General features: G+C 44.7%; 1 protein-coding gene across 7 annotated transcripts in view; it reads right to left on the minus strand.

Moving 5' to 3' along the window:
* Positions 1-12,758, minus strand: part of TTLL9 (tubulin tyrosine ligase like 9) — a 62,129-nt gene that overhangs the window by 11,697 nt on the left and 37,674 nt on the right. For all 7 annotated transcript variants that reach the window (XM_082358871.1, XM_082358869.1, XM_082358874.1 and 4 more), the window contains 4 exons: positions 12,572-12,640; positions 10,606-10,696; positions 9,004-9,044; positions 8,043-8,130 (listed from right to left, as the gene is read on the minus strand). In XM_082358871.1, the coding sequence (XP_082214997.1) occupies positions 8,043-8,130; positions 9,004-9,044; positions 10,606-10,696; positions 12,572-12,640 (289 nt within the window). The remainder of the gene's footprint in view (positions 1-8,042; positions 8,131-9,003; positions 9,045-10,605; positions 10,697-12,571; positions 12,641-12,758) is intronic.

The following is a 12,758-nucleotide window of genomic DNA, read 5'->3' on the forward strand; positions in this document are numbered from 1 at the left end:
AAAAGCTTTTGCACAGCAAAGGAAACCATAAACAAGACAAAAAGACAACCCTCAGAATGGGAGAAAATATTTGCAAATGAAGCAACTGACAAAGGATTAATCTTCAAAATATACAAGCAGCTCATGCAGCTCAATATCTAAAAAACAAACAACCCAATCAAAAATGGGCAGAAGACCTAAATAGACATTTCTCCAAAGAAGATATACAGATGGTCAACAAACACATGAAAACATGCTCAACATCACTAATCATTAGAGAAATGCAAATCAAAACTACGATGAGGTATCACCTCACACCGGTCAGAATGGCCATCATCAAAAAATCTACAAACAATAAATGCTGGAGAGGGTGTGGAGAAAAGGGAACCCTCTGGCACTGTTGATGGGAATGTAAACTGATACAGCCACTATGGAGAACAGTATGGAGGTTCCTTAAAAAACTAAAAATAGAACTACTATATGACCCAGCAATCCTACTAGTGGGCATATACCCTGAGAAAACCATAAGTCAAAAGGATACATGTACCACAATATTCATTGCAGCACTATTTATACAATAGCTGGGACATGGAAGCAACCTAGGTGTCCATTGACAGATGAATGGTTAAAGAAGATGTGGCATATATATACAAGGGAATATTACTCAGCCATAAAAAGGAACGAAACTGAGTTATTTGTAATGAGGTGGATGGACCTAGAGTCTGTCATACAGAGTGAAGTAAGACAGAAAGAGAAAAAAAAATACCATATGCTAACGCACATATATGGAATCTAAAAAAACGGTACTGATGAACCTAGTGGTAGTGCAGGAATAAAGATGCAGATGTAGAGAATGGACTTGAGGACACAGGGGGAGAAGGGGAAGCTGGGATGAAGTGAGACAGTAACATTGACAAATATACACTACTAAGTGCAAAATGGATGGCTAGTGGGAAGCTGCTGCATAGCACAGGGAGATCAGCAGTGCTTTGTGACCACCTAGAGGGGTGGGATAGGGAGGGTGGGAGGGAGGCACAAGAGGGAGGAGATATGGGGATATATGTATATGTATAGCTGATTCACTTTGTTATAAAGCAGAAACTAACACACCATTGTAAAGCAATTATACTCCAATAAAGATGTAAAAAAAAATTACATTGAGATTAAAAAAAAAAAAAGGCACAGGTGGCAATAGAAAAAGTAGATAAATTGGACTTCATCAAAATTAGAAACTTTTGTGTTTCAAAGGACATTATGAAGAAAATGAAAAGGCAGTGCACAGAGGATTTTTAGGGCAGTGAAATTACTCTGTGTGATACAATATGATGGATACATATCATTATACATTTGTCCAAACCCATAGAATGTACAACCTTAATGTAAACTATGGACTTTGGGTGATTATGATGTGTCAACATAGGTTCATCAGTTGTAGCAAATGTACCACTCTGGTGAGTGGTGTTGATAATGGGGGAGGTTATGCACGTGTGGGGCAGGGGGTATATGGGAAATCTCTGTACCCTCCTCTCAATTTTGCTATGAACCTAAAACTGCTCTAAAAAATAGTCCTTAAAAAAAGGACAACCAGAGACTTCCCTGGAGGTCCAGTGGTTAAGAATCTGCCTTCCAATGCAGGGGATGCAGGTTCGATCCCTGGTTGGGCAACTAAGCCTGCACACCACAACTAGAGAGAAGCCTGCGCACTGCAACGAAGAGCCTGCGCTGCAACAAAAAGATTCCATGTGCCTGCAACTAAGACCTGACGCAGCCAAAAATAAATAAATAAATAAATATTAAAAAAAGAGAAAACAAACAATGGAACAATATATATTAAAAAATAAAAAGGACAACCCACAGAATGGAAGAAAATATTTGTAGATCATGTATCTCATAAGCGAGCAGTATTAAAAATACATTTAGAAACTTACAGCTCAACAATAAAAAAGACAACCCAATGAGAAAATGGGCAAAGACTTTGAGTAGAAATTTCTCCAAAGATTTACAAATGGCCAAGAAGCACACAAAAAGATGCTTAACATCATTAGTCATCAAGGAAATGCAAATCAAAACCACTTCACATCCACTAGGGTGGCTCTAATAAAAAAGGACAGATAATAACAAATGTTGGCAAGGATGTGGAGCAACTGGAACTCTCCTACCATGCTGGTGGGAATGTAAAATGGTGCAGTGCTTTGGAAAATAGTTTAGTGGTTCTTCAAAAGGTTAAACATAAAATTACCATGTGACCAGCAACTGCACTCCTAGTATATACCCAAGAGAAATAAAAACATATGTCCACACAAAAACTTGTACATAAATGTCCATAGCAGCATTATTAATAATAGCTCAAAAGTAGAAACAACCCAAATGTCCATCAACCAAAGAATGGATAAATAAAATGTGCTATATCCATACAATGGAACATTGCTTAGCAATAAAAAGGAATGAAGTACTGATACAGGTTATGACATGGATGAACTTTGAAAACATTATGCTTAATAAAAGAAGATACAAAAGACCACATATTATATGAATCCATTTATATGAAATGTCCGGAATAAGCAAACATATAGAGTAAAAAGTTGTTGCATAGGGCTGGGAAGTGGGGTTGGAGGGAAATGGGAAACGACAGCTAATGAATATGGAGTTTCTTTTGGGGGATGGTGAAAATGTTCTAAAACCAAATGTGGTGATGGTTGTGTGAAGATGATAAGAACCATTGAGTTGGGACTTCCCTGGTGGCGCAGTGGTTAAGAATCTGCCTGCCAATGCAGGGGACGCGGGTTTGAGCCGTGGTCCAGAGGATCCCACATGCCGCAGGGCAAATATGCCCATGTGCCACAACTACTAAGCCTATGCTCTAGAGCCCAGGAACCACAACTACTGAGCCCATGTGCCACAACTACTGAAGCCCACGTGCCTAGAGCCCATGCTCTGAAACAAGAGAAGCCACCAAAATGAGAAGTCTGCACACTGCAACGACCCCACTCGCCACAACTAGAGAAAGCCTGTGTGCAGCAACGAAGACCTGACACAACCATAAATAAATAAATAAATTTATTTTTTTAAAAAAAGAACCATTGAGTTGTATGATTTAACTGGGTGAACTGCGTAGTACGTGAATATATCACAATACAATTGTTATTTTAAAAATGGAGGGCTTCCCTGGTGGTGCAGTGGTTGAGAGTCTGCCTGCCAATGCAGGGAACACGGGTTCGAGCCCTGGTCTGGGAAGATCCCACATGCCGCGGAGCAACTGGGCCCGTGAGCCACAACTACTGAGCCTGCGCGTCTGGAGCCTGTACTCCGCAACAAGAGAGGCCGCGATAGTGAGAGGCCCGCGCACCGCAATGAAGAGTGGCCCCCGCTCGCCGCAACTAGAGAAAGCCCTCGCACAGAAACGAAGACCCAACACAGCTAAAAATAAAAAAAATAAAATAAAATAAAATAAAAAGATATGGCAGGGAGTGCTGTGACTTTGTAACATTAAAAAAAAAAATAGAAGGAAAAACAGGGTGTTCAGGCAAAGTGAGTTACTGGCTTTAAGAGGGGAAATCGCTCCGTTGTGATCGAGGAAACACTCACATTCTCCGCACACTGCTCCTGCCTGTGGGGAGGAGAAGTCAGGGACTTCCCTTGTTTCCAGGGAGAAGCAGAGGCTAAAAGAGGAGAGTGGGTGACTGGTCAGCTGAACTCAGAGCCTCCCCTCTCCACAGATGGACCTGAAACCAGGTTCCAATGGACCAACAAGCTAAGGGTCAAAGAGTAAACAAACAAACGGTCCAGTTCATAGAGAAGTGGAACTGATTAGCTGTGAAATCTTCAGGGGGAAAAGGATTTTCTTATCTTAGAAATGACAATAGAAATCACAGAGGAAATCAGTGGATATAGTCAACTATGTGAGAAGGAAATTAATCAGATGTCAAGGCAAAAATGAAAGGAAGACATGACTAGAGAAAAGATTTGTACCAAATATGACAGGCTAATGTTTTGTCACGTGAAAATCACGCATAAATTGTTAACAATAAAATTGTATGACCCTAATAGCTAAATAGATAAAGGATATGAAAACATAAAAGAGAAAATATAACTGGTAAAAGACCATCTGGGAAAGTGCCCAAAGTTTCTAGTAATAAAAGATACACAATTTTAAAGGGATGTAAATGGGGGAAAAATGAAAATTGGAAGAGATGCAAATTCTAAGGCAAAAAATCTGCTTCCCCATCAAGTCAGTTACATTTTTTTTACCCTTTTTATTGGGAAAAAATTTAAAACCCACAGAATACTTGCAAGAATAAATAGTACAATGAATTCCCATATATGCTTCACCTAGATATGCCAATTGTTTTGGAAATGTGTTTTTTTTTTTAAATAAATTTATTTATTTTATTTATTTTTGGCTGTGTGACATCTTCGTTGCTGCGCACGGGCTTTCTCTAGTTGTGGCGAGTGGGGGCTACTCTTCATTGCAGTGCGCGGGCTTATTGTGGTGGCTTCTCTTGTGGAGCACAGGCTCTAGGCACGCGGGCTTCAGTAGTTGCGGCTCACGGGCTTAGTTGCTCTGCAGCATGTGGGATCTTCCAGGACCAGGGCTTGAACCCGTGTCAACTGCACTGGCAGGCAGATTCTTAACCACTGCGTCCCAGGGAAGCCCTGGAAATGTGTTTTTTAATTGATCGTCCCCAGTACAGGGGAGCTGGGATGAAATGGGTCCTGTCAGTGGGAGGGTAAAAATATGAGGAAATCTTCTGGAAAACAATCTGGCCGATGCCCTTGACCCAGTATTTATACCTCTGTGGCATCATACAAAGGAAAAAATTTTAATATAGTAAAAGATTTATGAAAAAAATATGTTTCTTTGCAGCATTATTTGTCATAATAGGAAGAAATTGACTACTTCCCAAATGCCTGAAAGTAGGATTAGTAAACCAGTAAATCTATTCAGTGGAATACTTTGTAACTAATAAAAAATGTCTATAAGGAAAATACTTAAATCATGTTCAGTGAAAAAAAGGTTATACTTATACAGTGGGATCACTCATATATAAAAGGCCAAACAACAACAAAAAACCTGGGAGGAAAGACAGCAAAAAGGTAAGTAGGGGCTTCCCTGGTGGCGCAGTGGTTGAGAGTCTGCCTGCCAATGCAGGGGACACGGGTTCGAGCCCTGGTCTGGGAAGATCCCACGTGCCGCGGAGCAGCTGGGCCCGTGAGCCACAATTACTGAGCCTGCACGTCTGGAGCCTGTGCTCCGCAACAAGAGAGGCCGCGATAGTGAGAGGCCCGCGCAACGCGATGAAGAGTGGTCCCCGCTTGCCACAACTAGAGAAAGCCCTCGCACAGAAACGAAGACCCAACACAGCCATAAATAAATAAATAAACAAATACTTAAAAAAAAAAGTAAAAGTCTATTAAAAAAAAAAAAAGGTAAGTAGTTATTTCTAGAAAGTGTGACTAGAAAAGGTTTCTTTTCCTCCCTCCCCCCTTTTTGTACATTTCTGTATTTTCTGATTTGTCTTTAAAGAGCTATACTTTTATTATGAAGGCTATATCCTTTAAATGTTTTATTATCTTTACTATTAAAGTAATTCATAGCGGTTATAAAGAACAGTTCATAATATAGAGAAATGTGTAAAATTGAAAGTAAATGTTTCCTGACCTGATTCTAATCCTCTGAATTTTTCAAAGTTAATAGATTCATGAATATCCTTTCATACTTTCTTCTAAACAGAAACGTACTTCCCTAAAAGCAAAAATGGAATTGTAAACACATCCCAGTTCTACACCGCACATGTTGTTTCCACCTCATGGTCTATCGTAGATACCGGGGTTTTTTTTGTTTGTTTTTCTTGGCAGCACTTTGCAACTTGTGGGATCTTAGTGTTCCCAAGCAGGGATGGAACCCGGGCCCTCAGCAGTGAAAGCGCAGAATCCTAACCACTGGACCGCTAGGGAATTCCTGTAGGTACTTTTCCATGACATTTCAATCACCTCATTGTATTCAACAGCTACACAAGATCCTGGAAATGCTTTATCATTCATTTCACCATCCCTCTAGGGTGGGTTAAGCTGTTTCTGCTTGTTTACTACTACGGTGTTGAGGTGAATATTTTTATATTTTGGGTGTGTGTATATGCATATATGTATTTGAATAATTGTGTGTAAACTATATATATTATATATATTTATTTAAAGTCAGGTTAATAATATTATATATTATTATTTTGTGATCCAAAGTTGCTTTATTATTTTAAAAGTTGCTGTGTACCTAAAGCAAATATGGCAAAATATTAATATCTGCTAAATCTGGATGGTAGATGCATAGATTTCTGTTACAGCTTTTCCTGCAGTTTTCATAGAATTTAAATATTTCAGTATTTAAAAATTAAGAACAATTAAAAGAAGGGATGGAAAATTACGTGTATTCACTCACTGTGAAAACAGCAAAGCCTCATTAAACAGAAACTAGCCCTGGGAGAGGCCTCAGTTTAATAAGGCCCCATGATGCCTGGAGATAAGCAAACACTTCTAAATGGGGGCCGGGAGACCACTAACCTGTACTGAGTAGTCACTCTGGGTTAGGCATTGTCTAAGTGCTTTACATGTATCATTTAACTTTAATAAGAAATGAGGTGGCAAAAAATGAAACTAAAATAAATTTGATGAGTTGCATATGATAAAGGCTTGTTAGAATCACAAAATAGAACAAACATACTGGAAATGCTGAAGTTGGCTAAATAGAAAGAAACAAATTGTAGAAAATTCTCGGGAGGACCTAAGCCCTTCTATCATGTAGGGAATGTATTACCTTGGACAGACACTTAATTGAATGATGAAATTAAGGCACAGTGATGTGAATTGACTAAAAGCATCAGCTGGATTGCCCAAGCCAGAAGCTTGGCAACATCACTTGCCATTTCCACCTCTCCCATATGCAGGTAATCTAGTCCTGCTTATTTATCTCCTAAATATTTCTGATCATCTACCCCTTTTCCTCTGATGCTCATGTCTAAAAATCTTAAAAACTATCTTTGATGTTTATATTTGAACCAGATAATACATTCACATAGTTCAAAAGTCAAAAGGTATAAAAATGTATATAAGGAGTATCTGCTTCCCACCCCAGTCCCCACCTACCCATTTCTCCTCCCAAAGGCAAATTCTGTTTCCAGTTTCTTCTACATCCTTCCAGAGATATCTATGCACAGATAAAAACATATACAGAGATATACTTTTTAACATGAATGGGGGCATACTTTCCACAAAGTTCTATACTTGTTTTTTTTCCAGTTAACAATACATCTTGGAGATTATTTCACATCAGTACATAAAGCACCTTCCCCTGTTCCTTTTTAACAGCTGTATAGTTCTCCACTGTATAAATGAGTCATTCATTTAGTTATTTTCTTTTTTAAATCTCACAACAAGGCTGTGCAGTGAATAACATTTAACCCCCTCTTTTACTATATTGTGAGTGTACCTGCAGGATAAACTCCAGAAGGGAATTGCTGGGTCAGAGGGTCCGTGCATTTGTCTTTTGATAATTTGCCAGATTGCCTCCTAAGTGGTTGTACCAGTTCACATTCCACCAGCAATGTATGTACTCCCCTAGCCTCGTCAATATAGCGTGTTATCAAATTTTTCATATCTGTCAATTTGATGGGTGAAAAGGACATTGTATTCAAGTGAATGAGTGAGCCCATGACTAGGCACGTAAAAGGACGCAAACATTCTCCAAAGGGACTCAAGCACTCCTATCCTATGAACATGAATCAATGTGAAATGATCATCAAGCAGAGAAGCTTGGGGTGAGTTGCTCTGAGCAGAGCAGGGCTGCTCTCCTCAGATCACTGGAGGATCCCCCATCTCCACAAGATTGTAAGCTCCGGGAGGGAAGTGACCAGGGCTGTCTTGTTCACTGCTGTATCTCCTGTGCCCAGACCAGAGCCTGGCACTCAGCAAACATCTGTGGAATGAATGAGTTATCTCAGGACCAGCCAGAGGACAGGCAGAGCAGGGTATGCGGGGAACGCTTAGGGGTGGGGAGTGGGATGCCAGGATACACTGGTCATCAATGCTGTTCAGTGTGAAGCGGGTGTTGGAGAATCGGGCGAAGCCGTCCCGGTACAGCCAGGCTCGCAGCGGCATGTACTGTGGGGGAGGTGGAAATGGAGAGAGAGAAGAGGGAAGGGGAATCAATACCAGCACTTTCACAACTCCTAGCTTTTGCACCTGCTGTTTCCTCCGCCTGGCATGTCCTGCCTTCTTTCCCACATCATCCTTCATGAATTTGCTCAAACATTAGCCTCCTTTGACTCAATCCCCCTCCTTCCCTGGAGGTAGAAGTAAGGGTAGCGAGATGCAGAAGGGAACAAAATTAATGGGTGTCTTCTCTGCTCCACCACCACATGTGACACCCACCAGCTCACGGTGTGTCCCTATTCCCCACCAGACTGTAAGCTCCAGGAGGACAGGGGCCGAGCCTGTCTTGGACACCCTTATATCCTGTTCCCAGCATAGAATATTGCACCATGAAGGTTTAAGTGTTCGTCGAATGCAGGGGTGGAGGGAGTATAGCACCTCCTTTGTTAAGAGAGTAAGATGCCTGGATCCAAATCCCAGCTCTGCCACTCACCAGCTGTGTGACTTCAAGCAAGTCACTCAGCCCCTCTGATCTGTTTCCTCATCTGTAAAATGAGGCTAATAAAAGATCCTACCTCCCTGGTTATTAGGAGGACTGAATGAGATAAAACCTGCTAAATACTGGGCCTGGTGCTCAATAAATGCTAGCTGTGGTTACCATGGATGACTGAATGAATAAAGAAGAAAGGCAGAGGGACAATCCAGATGCTGGGGTCTCTGAGACGGCAAAGCTTGGATCTGTTTACCCACCCCCTGGGCTCTCCCAGGCAGGTTAAACCAGACAGCTCACACGGGTGCCCCCAGAATGGCTTCTGCCCCTGTCCCCCAGTCCCACTGCCCCTTCCCCGCCACTGGAGGAAGGCACCTGTATTGGTCACTCACCGACATCACCAGCACGTAGACACGCAGGTCAAACTTGCGGCCTGCCAGGCAAGGAAAGAATTAATCAGTGTAACAAATATTGATTGTGTACCATGCTAGGTTTGGGGGATACAACAGTTGACAGGCAGATGTGAATCCCAATGAACCACAGGAGGTTCCGGGTGCCTGCCTAGCCCAGATGGGGCGGGGCCTTCGAGCAGGAGGAGCTGCCTGAGCAGAGGCCCAGAGGCGACACAGAGCTTGGTCCAAGGGCAGAGTGGAAGGAGACGTCAGTGAGGTCAGCAGAGGCCAGGTCATGTGCAGTTTTGGGATTTTGTTCTACCAACCATGGGAAGCTACTGAAGGGTGTCCGATCCCTCTGGCAACTGTGTTTGGAGTGGAGCGAAGGGGGCCAGAGCAGTGGGCATCAGTGCGGAGGCTGGCGTGTTGTCCTGGAGGGAGAGGACAGTGGCCGGAACTGGGATGCAGGTGGCCAGCCAGGTTCAAAAGCTGCATGCGAGCTCGATGAAGAACCGATGTGGGAGGGAAGAGAGGGATGCTCCCAGAGCGGTCTCTGCCTTCTGGCTTGGGGTGCGAGGGCTGTGTCCCTGGGGGGAGGCTGGTGGGTGAGCCAGATGGTGGGGGGAGGACAAGGGCTGGATTTTAGTCCTGTTGGATTCAAGTTGCTGAGAGATGCCTGCGAGTGGATGATACAGGCTGCGGGACATCAGGGTCTGGGGTGCGGGGCAAGGTCTCGGCTGGAGTCAGAAAGCTGGGAGTCACTGGATCTGGGTGGTGGTTAAAGCCACGGGAGAGGATGGGGTCACTGGGAAAGGGAGGGGTGGAGGAGACACCACAGACTGCCCCCTGGGGAAGGACATTGCCTGAGGAAGTGAGAGGAGGCAAGTGATGCTGACCCCTTCGGAGCACTGGCTCTTCTCAGACCAGACCCTCCCAAGACGCCCCTCCTCACATACTGCCTGACGTGTCTGTACTTCTCGGCCCCCGTGTGGGAAAAGCAGAGGTGGAGACGGCCTGGGGAAATCCGAGAAGCTTTCATGCGCTAGCCTGGTTCCACCTCAGGCCCTTGGCCCTTACAGCTCCCCCTCCCTCCAGATCTACCCACAGGGGACCCCTAGTTGTCATTCAGGTTTCAGCTCCCGTCACCTCTGCAGAGAGGCCCTCCCTCACTCTGCACTTGATTTACTTCATAACACTCACCGCTGTGTGGAACTATCTCACTTCTTTGTTCCTGGTTTATTGCTGTCTGCTCATCGGAGTGTAAGCTCCAAGAGAGCAGGGTGGGCGGCCAGCATCCTGGACAATGGTTGGCACTGACTAGGCACTTTGTAAATATTTGTTGGATAAACGCATGAAGGAGCTGGTGCTTGAAGAATGAAGAGGATTTTAGTGAACCAGGAAGGGAGAGGGAAGGGCATCCCAGGCAGGGGGAAACTTAGGGGCAACGGCTGGCAGGTGGGAGCATGCCGGATGGGATTCTGTCCCATCTGATCCCATCATGCCTGGTGTCAGGCTGAGCCCACGTTGGGCTGCTAATCAAGGCTTGTTGACTGACTGACCGACCGTTCCGTGGAAGGGCAGAATCAGAGACAGCCATCTTACCTCCTATCAGGTAGGGATTTTCAATGTAACGCTGAGCTACATAGTTCTCCACGGGAATATCATCTTTCTGGTCATCAGAACTTCTTGTGTCCTAGTTGTAATAATAATTGTTATTAACATTTTTTTAGCATTTCCTGTATACGAGGCATTGTGATAGGCACTCTACTTGGGGGTATATGATCTGATCCTTAAATCAACCCTGTCGGGAAGGTACTAATGTTATTCCCATTTTACAGATGAGAAACTGAAGCACAGAGAGGGGGAGTGACTTGCCCATGGTAACACAGCCAACTGGTGGTACAGCTGGGAAGTGGACCCACACAGGCTGGGCCCAGAGCCTGGGTATCTAACCTCTAGATCTGTGCTTCCCAATAGGGCAGCTACTGGCCACATGTGGCTATGTACATTTATATTTAAATTGATTAAAAGGAAATGATGTTACATGCTATAATATGGATGAAACTTAAAGGCTTCATGCTAAGTGAAATAAGCCAGACATAAAAGGACAAATATTGTATGATTCCACTTATACAAGGTACCTAGAGTAGTGGAATTCATAGAGACAGAAAGTAGAAGGGTGGTTGCCAGGGGCTGGGGGCAGGGGGACAGGAGGGGATTAGTGTTTAATGGCTACAAGTTTCAGCTGGAGAAGATGAAAAAGTTCTAGAAATGGATGGTGGTGATTGTTGCACAAAACTATGAATGTACTTAATGCCATTGAATTGTACACAAATAGAGTTAAACTGGTAAATTTTATGTATATTTTACCGCAACAAAAGAGGAAATAAATTAAAAATCCAGTCCTTCAGTCTCACTAGCCTCATTTCCAGTGTTCAGTATATCAACATGTCGCTAGCGGTCAGGGCATCGGAGAGCACAGGTGTGCACCATTCCCACCACTGTAGAAAGTTCCATTGGTCAGTGCTGCCTGGAGCACCACCCAGGCCTCCAAGGACATTCCTCTCCCTTCTCTACCTGCTAATTCTTTGCAGGCCAGCCCAGCTCAGGAGGATAGCATGCTCCTTTCACCTCACCATCTGCAAAGCCCTTTCCCACCCACTGTCCCCTTCACAGTAACCTTGTGAGAAAACCGAGGCCCAAAGGCAAATGTCACACACCTGGTAAGGTCACACAACAGCCAGTGGCAGTGAGCGCTGGAACTCAGGGCTTCTGGGCCCAAGGGCCAGAATTTTCTACACCTACCATCACCACTACCCCCAAGCTGCTTCAATATCGAGGCAGCCAGGTCTTCTCTTTCTGGGACCCAGGGCTACCCCCACCTATACTCATGTGGCTGCCAGAGGGGTTGACAGCGCTCCGAGCCGGCTGAGCCTCCAAGCTGGTGAGCTTCTTCCCAGCGGTGCCCTGACAGTTTCATGGGAGGAATCAGGACACACAGTGAGGAGGAAAAATTCATTTATTGAGCACCTGCTGTGAGCCTGCTGACGCGGTAGGTGCCGGTTGTGTAGGAGTTCTGTCATCCTGCTCCTCACACCCACCCTGCACATTATCATCTCTAAGGGGTTCAGCAATTTCCCCAGGACCACACAGCTGCTGAGGCAGGATTGGGACCAGGATTTCTGCTGTGACAAGGACGGGGTTGGGGGAGGGAGGGACCTGCCTCAGGCTCAGTCCAGGACCTGGAGGAAGAGTTAGCCAAACTCTCCGCAGCCATGTGAGCAGGAGGCCCAGGAAAAGAATGCACCGTTCTCTTAGACATATTAACTCCTTGATTCACTGGGGCACAGAGAGGTGAAATGACTTGCCCAAGGTCACACAGCTATTAAGTGGCAAGGTCAGGATTTGAACCCAGGCAATTTGGCTCCAGAGACCCTGCACCCATAGGCAGGCCTGTGGGCAGAGCTTCTTTGCCAGCCCTCCAAGCTTTGAGGGCAAGGAGGAGGGGCCCCTCATCCATGCAAGGGCAAAGGAGGGTTTGGGGAGGAAGGGGGAGGGGCAAGCTCACCTTCTTCCAGTCCATGATGTCCTTTAGCCTCCGGAAGAGGAAGATGCCCTTCCCCTGCGACCGGGCTACCTGGGGTGGGGGTGAGGGCAGAAAGGTTGGCTCTCAGCTCTGTGTGGTTCCCTGTTGGCCCCTGGGCTTGGGGGCCTGGGGGGCCTGGGGCCCCTCCCCAGCATTTTTCTGTTTCCAT

Source organism: Balaenoptera borealis (assembly GCF_965194805.1).
Source record: "Balaenoptera borealis genome assembly, chromosome: 16".
Classification (NCBI taxonomy): Eukaryota; Metazoa; Chordata; class Mammalia; order Artiodactyla; family Balaenopteridae; genus Balaenoptera; species Balaenoptera borealis.